General features: G+C 55.6%; 1 protein-coding gene across 11 annotated transcripts in view; it reads left to right on the forward strand.

The window, feature by feature from the left end:
• The window catches only part of DNAH2 (dynein axonemal heavy chain 2), a 78,115-nt gene that overhangs the window by 24,419 nt on the left and 41,588 nt on the right, over positions 1 to 12,108 (forward strand). For all 11 annotated transcript variants that reach the window (XR_006607649.1, XR_006607650.1, XM_045083309.1 and 8 more), the window contains exons 15-26: positions 5,487 to 5,633; positions 6,391 to 6,547; positions 6,762 to 7,001; positions 7,269 to 7,457; positions 7,656 to 7,803; positions 8,209 to 8,401; positions 8,787 to 8,987; positions 9,078 to 9,234; positions 9,529 to 9,703; positions 10,101 to 10,264; positions 11,007 to 11,168; positions 11,276 to 11,379. Coding sequence is in view for 9 of the 11 variants with exons in the window: in XM_045083309.1 (XP_044939244.1) it covers positions 5,487 to 5,633; positions 6,391 to 6,547; positions 6,762 to 7,001; positions 7,269 to 7,457; positions 7,656 to 7,803; positions 8,209 to 8,401; positions 8,787 to 8,987; positions 9,078 to 9,234; positions 9,529 to 9,703; positions 10,101 to 10,264; positions 11,007 to 11,168; positions 11,276 to 11,379 (2,037 nt within the window). In the remaining 2 variants the exon portion in view is untranslated. The remainder of the gene's footprint in view (positions 1 to 5,486; positions 5,634 to 6,390; positions 6,548 to 6,761; positions 7,002 to 7,268; positions 7,458 to 7,655; positions 7,804 to 8,208; positions 8,402 to 8,786; positions 8,988 to 9,077; positions 9,235 to 9,528; positions 9,704 to 10,100; positions 10,265 to 11,006; positions 11,169 to 11,275; positions 11,380 to 12,108) is intronic.

Genomic DNA, 12,108 nt, shown 5'->3' on the forward strand with positions numbered 1-12,108 from the left:
GCCAAGCCTGGGCTCATCCCACCCGTAGAGAGAAATCCAAGAGCGTCCCGTGTACAAAGTGCTACCGGGGAGGTGCTGATGGCTTTATCAGCTGACTCTTCTGTGCTGGGCTCAGGGGTCTTGATAACATCTCGAAATATGCTTGCTTTTCAAGTGTCCTGAGTGTTCTCCGAATGACCCGACTCCCCCTGAGTTTGGAGCCTTCCGGGCCCTGAGAGAGTCTGTTTTATCTCACAAGGGGCTTTCTTATCCCACCTTCTATCCCAAACATTGGGGCTCTGAAGTCCCAATGGGTTTTTACCACGTTCCATGGCCAGACCGGCTTCACCGACTGCCTGTAGCGCAAATGTGTTCCAGATGTCATCTCTTCCCTGGCCGAGGACAGCCGTGTGGTCCCTGTGTCCCACACCACCTTGTGCTACCATATGTCCCCCGCCCCCAGCAGAAGAGGGGACATGGGGACGGACGCCTGTCGGTCTTCTGTCTGTAGGGCCTGCACTCCCTCCTTGTCGCCCACCCATATAGGGGCTCTCTCTGTGGGGTCAGTTCACTCCAGACTGTCCTCCTAAACTCCATGGGCTTCCCTTTCCTGCCTCTGTGGCCCAACCACGGCTCTGAGGATCAATGAGGAAACACCTTACAAAATAATTTCCCAGGCTGATTTGTATTTTTTTTAAAGATTATTTATTTATTTATTTGACAGAGAGAGATGACAAGCAGGCAGAGAGGCAGGCAGAAAGAGAGGAGGAAGCAGGCTCCCTGCTGAGCAGAGAGCCCAATGCGGGGCTCGATCCCAGGACCCCGAGGTCATGACCTGAGTGGAAGGCAGCGGCTTAACCCACTGAGCCACCCAGGCGCCCCTGATTTGGTTTTTTTTAAAGGAAACTTTATTTGTTGGGGCGCCTGGGTGGCTCGTGCGCCCGGCTCTTGACTTTAGCTCGGGTCATGATCTCAGTGATGCAAGATCAAGTCCCGAGTCGGGTCCCGCGCTCAGCAGAATCCACTGCTCTACCTCTGCTTCTGCCTGTGCCCGTGCTCGCTTGCTCCCTCCCTCTCTCAAATAAATAAGTCTTTAAAAAAAGAGTTTTCATCTGTCAGTAAAATAAAATGTGCATTCAGGACATTAATTGACACACTTCTGGCCCCATAAGAGCCACAACCCTGTGGAAAGAGTTCCTCACAGGATGTTTGAGTTCAGCTCAACATCAAGACGGTGTCATCCAAGTCCATCTTGTCGGCCAACACGTTAAAATCTGATGACAGGCCTTCAGTTACTTTGCAGATCTGTCCAAAATGACCAAATGAAGAGACATTTGAGTGGGGTGCTGGGGAGCACACTTGCCCACGTGGGCTGGCCCTGGTGCTGGTCAGGGAGACTGGTTCGGGGCCTCTAGTCTGAAGAAATGCTCAGACCCTACTCTCCGGCAGGTATAGCTCTCACACCAGGTTTGGGGTTAAGTCCATATCTAGGTTAACGTGACCTTGTTAGTCTCGTTTGCAGCTGGACGGAGGGATTTCCTGGTGATGCTTTTTTCCTTGGCTTGTCTGATGTTTGCTGTTTTCAGGACCGATAATCTCCTTGTTATTTTTGTTAGCACAGTTTGCTGACGTTAATTCTCCCAGACCCATCACGTTTGTCCTCACTCTCTGACTGGCTTCCTGTTTTTCTTAGAGCTATCCCCTGCTCGAACTCCCTTTCCTCCTGAGTCAGTAGGACTGCTTGGTTTCAAGGCCTGCTATGAAGGAGTCAGCCTGGAACTGTCCCCTGCACCTGGAGCTTCCTTTGTCTTCCTCTTTCTTGGGTTAGGCCCTCATTTTGGTGGAGTGTATTTCTCAGTAGCTTTCCCAGAAATGGTACGTGGCAGGGAAATCTTTTGAGTTCTCATGTGATTGGCCATTGTTGTCTTCTGCCCTCCCCTTGTTGGACATTTGACTGGATTTGGAATCCTAGGGTGAAAGTAATTTTCCCTGGCTTTGGCCTTTCTCTCTCTTTGGAGATATCCTTCCACGTCTGGTAATGCACTGTTCACTCACGTGTGAGAGAGGCCTGTTCACTTGAAAATAATCTCCCTCACTGGGATTTTCCTCTCCAGGGAAGGTGAAGTTATGACCCTTTGCAACACCTCAAATGTGAGATCATTTCTTCTTCTGTTATTTCAGCCGTTGCCTGTAGATCAGACACAGAATGTTCTGGAATTTTCTTCTCATTGTGCTTCCAAGTAGCATTTCAGTAATATTCAGAACACGGACTTTCGTGAGAACACCTCCAGATTGTGGGGGCTTTGGGCTGTGATAAAAAAGTACACTTTCCTTTAAAAAAAATAAAAGAAAAGAAGAAAAAAAGACAAAAGAAAAAGAACAATAAAAAACACACCGATTTTACAAATCATCTGATTTTTTAAATTAAGCCTTTAAAAAAATATTGAAAATATTCTATATTTTCTTCTGGCATTTCATGATTTTATTCGTTACGTATAGATGTCTGATCTATTTGAAACTTAGTTTGATGTAGGGAGAGAGCTGCACATGCGGCTGGGTTGTGTGTTTTAATCCCAGATGGCTAGCCCGCTGACCCGATCTCATTTATATAACATAACAAATTCCCACGAAGAGTTGTGTCTATTTTGGGATTCGCTTTTCTGCGCTGGTATGTCTGTCTGTTCATGTGAAGGAACCAAACTGCTTCAATTATTGACCTCATTCCTCTCCCTTTGCCGAGGTTTGGGAGGATATTTTTAATATTTATTTCCCATAAGAACTTTGGAATCAATCTGTTTAGTGCCCAAAATAGTTCTGTTCCTATTTTTATGGGAATAAGGATTGGGTTAAATTTATAGGTTAACTGAAGAAGAATGAACATCTTTAAGGTTTGAGTCTTTCTACCCAAAAATAACACTTTTTCTTTCAATGTATTTAAATCCGTATAAAATGTCTATAAGTCATTTTTCCATATACATTGACCAATGAGCAAGAGATGTCATTATATATATATATATATATATATTTATATATATATAAACACATCTATAAATTTGCATGCAAATGTTATACATAAGCATCACTTGTTAATTGGTTAATTTGGGTATTTTATTTTTATGGTTTTAATGGTCATGGATCTCTTTTCCTCCCTAAGAATGTTTAACTGGTTACTGGTTTTTATATTGGAAACTAGTTCTGCGTTCTGGCCTTGCTTGAGAGATCAGACGCCACAGTGGGCACGCTCCCACACATGGTGGCAATTCCCCGGTCCTTCGCTCTTTGGGACAGGTGGAAAGAGCCGCGCATTCTCTATCAACTTTAGGCCAATATCCAGTTGCCATTTCGCATCGCACTAGGGTCACAGGTTCCTTGAAGAAAGCGGAGTTTCCAAACTTGGCTTTGCCTCTAAAAGTCCAAGGAGGTGGTAGTGGGACACTAGGTTCAGAGGCACACAAGCCTCACAATGCAAGGCAGAGAAGAGGGGAACTATGGAGCGCGTCCCGGGCAGGCAGGGCAGGGAGCTTTCCAGGGTGAGAGGATGGAAGGTCAGGCCTGAGGAGGCCTGTAGGGCTTGGGGACAAGGTGTCCTGGGGAGACTTGACAAGGGCAGTTGTGGAGGTGAAGGGGGCAGCTCTCAGGGCACAGAGGAGTTTGTGATGACAGCTCTGCATGGAAGGTACGTGGTCGATGGGAGTGCGGGGCACAGGGCCCAGGGGTCAAGGAGTCCTGGGGGGTTGGGTTTGGTTTGTTTTTTTCAAGATGGTAGAACCTTGGCCTTCCTTGACTGTTAATGGGAGGAACTGCAGGCTGAGAACAGCTGGAGGGGCTACCATCTTCCGTTGTCAGGACACGGAGCCCTGGAGGAGGCCTTGGCCTTGGGTCGAGGGAGGGCCTCTTCTGTCCTAAATGGCAGAAGCTTTGGGTGGGACTCAAGTCCCCAGCCTTCTGGGTTTGACAGTAAGAAGTACGTGGAGTCTCCCTGGGGTGTAGGAGGTGGGCTTTTCGCAGAGACGAGGAGAGATGGGTCTGAGAGAGTGGGGAGGCGCTGCTGGCGGTGGCCAGGAGAACAGGACGGAGGGCAGCCTGGAGAGCCCTCGGGGTGCTCATCGATGTGGCTCCGCCCTGCTGGGTCCCCTGCGTGGGCACACAGGGCGGGTGTGTGGCAGCAGACTGAGCCAGGTTGGGGTTCCGCCAAGTGGCTTACGCCAAGGAGCCGGTGAGGAGTGGTGGGAGGGCTGCAGAAGTGACAGATGGCAGGGTTCAGGAGCAGGGGGGTCTAAGGCGTCCGATTCCTACGGTACTCCCTCTAAGAGAGGAACAAGAAACAGCTGAGATCCGTTTTAATACTCAACCCATGCCACCCTGCGTACAATCCTTCCAACATGTGATAAATGTAAAGATTACTACTGGGGAGTTTTCTGGGTTGTTTTTTTTTTTTTTTCATGCAAATTCCTCGGCCTTCCATCTCTGCGTCTTTTTCTCTGCCTTCTGAGAGATTTCTGTCGATTTCATTGTTAACGGGCTTGTTTGTTCGTTAATGTCTCTCCTCTAACTTCCAAGAGCTCTTCTGAGTTTCGGGTCACAACGCTCCTTTTTCGCCGGGTCTTCCTTGGTGCGGACGGTCTCCTTTCTGCATGGCCCGTCCCCTCGTCTCTCCTTGCGTTTGCTTTTCTTCTCCTTGGTTTTGGCTCCTGCCTTCTGTGCTCGGAAGGACAGAGACCGATGTTTTGTGATCCTTGGTCGTCCATCTTCAAGGGCAGGAAGATGGAAAGTGGACCCCAAACTCTGCTGAGCAGGTCGTGGGGCTCGTCAGCTGGGGGCTGCTTCCAGGGGACCCCTGTGGTGACTGGCCTTGAGGCTCACCCCTCAGGCTGGCCAGAGGCCACGGAAAGCGGTCCTCCGGGCCTCGTTCTGGAGGGTGTTGGTCCAGCTGCCCGAGCCCGGTCAGTAGCTGGGAAAAGAAGCCTGGGGGTGTCTTAACATTCAGTGTGCGCGTGACCCTAAATGTCCCTTTCTCTTAGTACACCCCCTCCTTCAGCCGGGCCTGGTGTCCCCAGTCCAAGACCCTCCGTCGGTCTGTCTCTGTACGTTTCTCCGGACAAGAAGCTTTTCATCTTCTGCTGGGGTGACAAGGGCACTTGCTTAAGTGTGCAGAGTGGGGGTGGGCACAGGTGGGGTGCTGTTTCCACAACCTTCCCGCCTGAGACACTCGGAGCTGCCAGCCTGGGCCTCAGAGAGCCCCACGGCGCGGATGGAGTGGCCTCTCAGCGGTCTCTGTCCCCAGCTGAGGATGTCCGCTCTGCTCCTTGCTCCTGGGCCCCTCCACTCCCTGTCGGCCTCCGAGGGCTCATGCCCTAAACACACAGCACCCCACTCCCTGCTGTTGTGGCGGTTTGGCAACCTTCTTTACCGGGACGTTCTGCTTCATTTCTCATCTGTGTCTGTGCCTGGGGCCGCAGCCAGGCCCTCCAGCAGTCCCATGAGTGGCCTCGCTCTTTCTCCCCGAGGTCCCTGCTGATTCTCTTCGTGGAGATCGACTACTGGGAGCGGCTGCTCTTTGAGACGCCCCACTACGTGACGAATGTGGCGGAGCGCGCCGAGGACCTGCGCGTTCTCCGGGAGAACCTGCTGCTTGTGGCCCGAGACTACAACCGGTGAGGCCATGGCCCTCTGCGTGGCCTTCTGCGCGCCTTCCGGGTTCCTCGGTGTCTTATCTGTCCCATGATGTCGCCTGTTTCCTGCAGGATCTCTCCTTTATGTCTGACCATCTCAAAAAATGCTTTCTCCTCCTCTCTCGCACAGCCCTGTGGTTTTTCCTGTCCCTTGCACTTCTGTCTTCTAGCTTCAGGGTAGAGAGCCAAAACACCACTGCCAGGTCCCCTCCAGCCCACAAGGCACTGGAGCCACACAGACTGTGGGCCGGGTCACTTCTCTAGGAACACACAGTGAGAGGGGGCATTAGGATTGCGGAAAGCATCAGCAGTCCTGAACCAGGGCCCCCTGCCTGGAGCCCTTGGTTATTATCTCTGCACCGAGGCTCTGCTCTGGGTTGGGTGCCGGTCTCAGCCCAGGTGAAGTCCACTGGTGGAGCTCACGGTCTCGTCTGGGCGTCTAGAACGACACCATCCGATATGGCGGCCCCCAGTTGCATGTGTCTATGTCTTTTTTAATTACTTACTTGGAATTATGTGAAATCTTACAGCTGAGTCACTCATGGGCACAGGCCACATTTCTGGTGCGGCACAGCCACACGTGGTTGGTGTGTGACCAGCACAAAGTGCAGAGTGTTTCTGCCACAGGCAGAAGCGAAACCTTCTTCAGAAAGCTCCAGATGGCCCCACCGAGTTTCCTGGCATGGGGGGTGGCCTGCAGAGCTTGTCCCAGCTGCTGCCGTTCCCCTGTCCTACACAGGATCATCGCCATGCTGTCCCTCGACGAGCAGGCCCTCTTCAAAGAGCGCATCCGATTCCTGGATAAGAAGATCCATCCTGGACTCAAGAAGCTGCACTGGGCCTTGAAGGGGCCCAGTGCCTTCTTCATCACGGAGTGCCGCATACATGCCAGCAAGGTGCGTCCTAGGCACTTGACTCGGCTTACCTGAGGGCCGGTGCATGGACGGTCCGTACAGAGACCAGGGAGTTTGGGAAGGACACGAAGCGTGTCCGCGTGTGTTATCGTTGACGTCAGCAGCTCTGGCTGGAGCACAGGTGGGAGGCGAGCAGGGAGCCCAGAGGGTGTCTTCCCAAGCTGAGGCCCCTCTCGGGCGTGTGGGCCGCCTCCAGGTGCAGGCCATCGTGAATGAGTTCAAGGCCTCCACTCTGACCATCGGCTGGCGAGCGCAGGAGATCTCCGAGACGCTGCTGGTGCGCATCAGTGGCAAACGGGTGTACCGGGACCTGGAGTTTGAGGAGGACCAGCGGGAGCACCGCGCGGCTGTGCTGCAGAAGCTACAGCACCTGCACCAGGACGTGGTGGCCATCATGACCAACTCCTACGAGGTCTTCAAGAATGACAGCCTGGAGGTGCGGCTCCTGGGGCCCCGCTCTGTGGCTTCGTGAGGCCCCCCAACCCCGCCTGTGGTCATCAGAACTTTCTCTTGGTTCTTCCCCTCCATCCTCTGGGGAGCGCTTCTCAGACGTCCTGCTGTCATCTTGGGCTCACCCGACCTTTAGTCCCTCAAACCTTCCTTCGGGGCTCTGCGTCCCATCTCTCTCTTTCACCGGCTTCCTCCCCCCCCCCCCCCACCAGTGCTGTCTCTCCTGAGGCCCCCCTTCCGCCCGCACCCCCAGATCCAGCAGCAGTGGATGCTGTACACGGTCCGGCTGGACCGCATGCTGGAGGACGCTCTGCGTCTCAATGTGAAGTGGTCGCTGCTGGAGCTGTCCAAGGCCATCAACGGGGACGGGAAGACCACACCCAACCCCCTCTTCCGAGTCCTGGTCACTTTGCAGAACGATGCACAGGGAGGTGTGGCGCAGGTAGGGACCTTAACTCCTGATGTTCCCAAACTGTCCCGCTCTCCTTTCCGTTTCCCTCCGTCCTTAAACTTGGTCGTTAGCCTTGACTTCATCCTACGGGCTCCGGGGCTCCCTTAGGGGTCCAGTCCTCTCAGTCCCGGGGCCAGTCTCCTCCATGGCCATGCTGAAGCCCTCTCCGCTGTGTCCCCGCGCCCCCAGGTGGAGTTCTCACCCACTCTCCAGACTCTGGCAGGCGTGGTCAATGACATTGGCCACCACCTCTTCTCCACCATCTCTGTCTTCCGCCACCTCCCCGAGATTCTCATCAGGAGCAAGTTTCATCGTGACCCCATCCACGTCATCGTGGGTGAGTGTGCGGTGGGGAGGGCACTGGGCTCCAGGGCCATCAGAGACTTCGGGATGGGCCAGGGCTGTCTCCAGACATGGGGGCCGGTCGTCTCCATGATGCTGGGAAGGCCAGGTGGGGGGCCAGATAGGGGAAGGGAGTAAGCGTGGCGGGGAGAGTGGATGGCAGGTGACTCACGCTCAAGGTGTTAGGGACTGAGGTGGCAGATGTCGAAGGACAGTTTGGGGCAGGGGTAGGATAGGAGGCACCCATCTCAGTCCTCGCCCCCTCTGCTTTCAGTGCTGACGGCTGAGCTGCATTTCTTTGGGGAAGTGGTGTTGGAGAGGAGGGGTTGGGAGCTGGGGGTCGGGGCCCAGGCTGGAGCTTGCTGAGAGTGAGTAACAAGCATCGTGCCGGCTCTTGAAGAGCGAGACGAGGACATCAGGAAGATCCAGGCCCAGATCAGCAGCGGCATGACCAACAACGCGACCCTGCTGCAGAACTACCTCAAGACCTGGGATCTGTACCGGGAGATCTGGGAGATCAACAAGGACTCATTCATTCGCCGCTACCAGCGCCTCAACCCCCCCGTCTCTTCGTTCGATGCCGACATTGCCCGGTAAGGTGTGAAGGTGGACAGACCACGTCCCTCTCTCTCCAGCCTTATGATGTGGGTTCTGTTGTTACCGCCACGTTGTAGGTGAGAGCTCGGGACCAGAACAGTTTCGATAACCTGAGGTCACAGAGCTGGGGGGCAGCAGTGGGTACTCAGATCTGTGCGTCCCTAAAGCCTCGAATGCCAGCCCAGGGGGTCTGCCTGCTGTCTCGTGGGCAGGGGTTGGGGAAACGATAGGATCCCAGCTGTGGGGCTGGGACAGCCCCGGAGCGGAGGAGCACTGCCGTCTGGGGTGGGAGTGCTGGGCACCAGAGCTTGAACTCGCAACGGGGCAGCGGGCTCGGCTGCCGAGGGACAGCCGCCCTAGTGGGGACCCGGGCCCTTACAGCTACACGGAGGTGGCCAACAACGTGCAGAAAGAGGAGACGGTGCTCAACATCCAGTTCGTGCTGCTGGACTGCTCCCACCTCAAGTTCTCGCTCGTGCAGCACTGCAACGAGTGGCAGAACAAGTTCACAACCCTGCTCAAGGAGATGGCGGCCCGGCACCTCCTGGAGCTCCACACCTACCTGCGGGAGAATGGGGAGAAGTACGGGCTCCCCTGGCGGTGGGTGGGGGCAGGAGGGCGGCCCGGGGTCCTGCCCGCTCACCCACTGGCCTGCTCTCCGCCTGCCCTCAGAATCAGCCGCCCTCCCCAGACGCTGGAGGAGCTAGGGGTCAGTTTGCAACTCATGGAGACCCTGCAGCACGACCTACCCAACCTAGAGACCCAGATCCCCCCCATACACGAGCAGTTCACCATTCTGGAGAAGTACGAGGTGCCGGTTCAGGAAAACGTGAGTTCCCGCGGCGGGCCATCCGCAGGGTCTGGCCCGTGGCTGCAGCGGCTGATCCCGCCGTGGTAGGTCCTGGGCCGCCCTGAGGGACGGCAGGGGAGTGAGCTGGGCCAAAGGCACGAGATCCCAAGGCCTTGGAGAGCCAGAGAACTCAGCTGACAGTTTGGGTCGGGTTCTGGGTTTCTGGTAGGCTCTTAAGACTGCTGTCCATAGGGTCAGAAATGAGGTCCTAAGAGCATGGCGGGGGCTGGATCTCCTGCTCGTGCGTCACCGTGCCCTCCTGGATGTCCTCAGGTTCTGGAGATGCTGGACAGTCTCAATGGGGAGTGGGTTGTCTTCCAACAAATCCTGTTGGACAGTGAGCAAATGCTGAAGAAACACAAGGAGAAATTCAAGACAGGCCTCATCCACTCAGCAGACGACTTCAAGAAGAAAGCGCATAACCTCCTGGAAGACTTTGAATCCAAAGGTAGCCGCTCCCAAGCTCCCCCCTGGACCTCTGCTCTGACCCAGGGTCTCAAAGCCTTGGTCCCTGGGAGGCGGGGACAAGGGTGAGCGGGGAAGGATGCTGCTTGGAGATGGGGACAGAGGCCTAACGCTTCTGGCCGCACTGCCCAGCTCAGGGCATTTCTAGTTTTTCTAGATTTTCTAGAATTTCTAGATCTCTAGATTCTAGATTTAGAATCTCGCACCACGTGTAGGAGTTTTCACTAAAGCAAACCGTCATCCTTGCCATGCATTCGCTTGTCTCTTTCCCTTCCCGACCCTGCCGGGTGAGGGGAAAAGGGAGATCTGCCCCCAAGGGGGTAGGAGAGCCATGACGGTCCTTCCTGGGGACGAAGGCCTTCACCTGGGACTTCCCGCAGGCCCCTTCACCAGTAGCGTGGGGCACCAGGCAGCCCTGGAACAGATCGCGCACATGCGGGCCACGCTGAACGCCATGCGGGAAGAGGAAAATAGTCTCCGCTCCAACCTGGGCATCTTCAAGATTGAGCAGCCGGCCTCCAAGGACCTGCAGAACCTGGAGAAGGTGGGGTGCTGGGCCAGGCCTCACGCTGGGCAGGGGTGGGGGTGGCGGGCAGGGGCCTGGGGAATGAGAGCCAGACCAGGAAGATGGGAACGCCAGGACCTTTAAAAAAAAAAGGAGGTAAAATCCAGGTAACAACGTAAGTGATTTAAAGCAAACCGTCCAGCGGCATCTGGTACATTCATGATTCACAATAAAGTCAACCCCTCTGGCTCCAGAAGCCTTCCACAGTCCGGACGGAAGCCTGCGCCCTCTCCCCTCAGCCCCCGTCAACCTCTGGTCTATCTTCTGTCTGTGGATTTACCTGTCCCGTGCACTCCCTACCGATGACTTGGTGGCTCGGAACGATGTTTCCCAGGCTCTAGTGCGTGTTGGCTGGGGTGCTTCCTTATGTGCACGGCAGGCTGGTTCCCACCTTCTAGCAGTCTCACTGCCAGCACCGTGACACGCTTGAGCCCCAGTGTATGGGCGGGGGAGTGGCGGCAGCTCTCCCATGAGCGTGTGTGGGGCCACCAGGCTCCCTTCCCCTGTGGCCCCCACATCCTCCTGGGCGTCTCCCCCCCCCCATGCCTTTTCTGGGCCTGGTGGTCCTGCTGGGTGCAAAGGAGGCCAGAAGGAGCCGTGAGCTGGGGAGGCAGCCCTCCTCTGTGAGTCCTGGCAGGGAGCAGGAGGAGCAGGGCCGGGGGTGGGGGCGGGGAGGGGTGTTGCCCTCACTCACTACTTCTTCCCGCTCTTGGCCCCAAAGGAGCTGGAGGTCCTGCAGCAGGTGTGGGAGATCACCCGGGACTGGGAGGAGAACTGGAGCCAGTGGAAGACCGGCCGCTTCCTGATGCTGCAGACGGAGGCCATGGAGGCCATGGCGCACGGGCTGTTCCGCCGGCTCACCAGGCTGGCCAAGGAGTACAAGGTGCTGGGCCGGCGGGGTTGGCGGGGGACGGCAAGGCAAGCCCACGGAGGAAGGGGACGGTGCGGGGACACTGGGCGGGGCTGCTGACGCCTCCCGGGTCTGCCCAGGACCGCAACTGGGAAATCATCGAGAGCACGCGTGCCAAAATCGAGCAGTTCAAGAGGACGATGCCGCTCATCTCGGACCTGCGCAACCCGGCCCTGAGACAGAGGTGAGGCCGCTGCGCGCTCCTCGGGGCCGGCCCCTGGGCCCTGGCCACCTGGGCCTTGCACTGTCCCCTTCCCGTGTCCACCCACAAACATGCGTCCCGGGGAAGCCGCACTCTGCTCTGTCACCGCTCAGCTTAGTGTCTTCTGTCTACAAAAGGTTTTATTCTTTTTTTAAAAACAGATTTTATTTATTTTATGTTTTGGGGGGCCGAGGGAGGGGGGGAAATATCAAGTAGACTCCGCCCTGAGCTCGGAGACTGACACGGGGCTTAATCTCAGGACCCTGAGATCACAATCTGAGCCCCAAACCAAGAGTCGGACATTTAACTGACTGAGCCACCCCAGGCGCCCCAAAAGGTTTTATTCTGATTTCGCCAAAAGTATCACCTCCTTCCTTCCTGGTCTGCACTTCTGGGCTTTGCCTAAGAAGACCCCCCTGCCCCGAGTTCAACCAGCATTCTCTCCGTACTTCCCTCTAATACTCTAATTTTCTTCTGCAAGTTTACTCTCTCGATACACGTGGACTCTGCCACGTGGTGGGAGAGGAGGCCTTTGAAGCCGTGGAGGGCGTGATCCGCTCTTCTCTAAACGGTGTCATGGTCATGCATTCAGAAGGAAGGGATTTTACTTCTTTCGCGTTGCGTCCCGGATGGGGTTTCCGGCAGGTTCGCCCTCACGTGTCCCGTGGCTAAGGGTCACCTGACCACTTTGCCCGCTTCAGTTATCCGATC

The sequence above is a fragment of the Mustela putorius genome, unplaced genomic scaffold (genome assembly GCF_011764305.1).
Source record: "Mustela putorius furo isolate JIRA1106 unplaced genomic scaffold, ASM1176430v1.1 tig00000695_pilon_pilon_pilon, whole genome shotgun sequence".
Classification (NCBI taxonomy): Eukaryota; Metazoa; Chordata; class Mammalia; order Carnivora; family Mustelidae; genus Mustela; species Mustela putorius.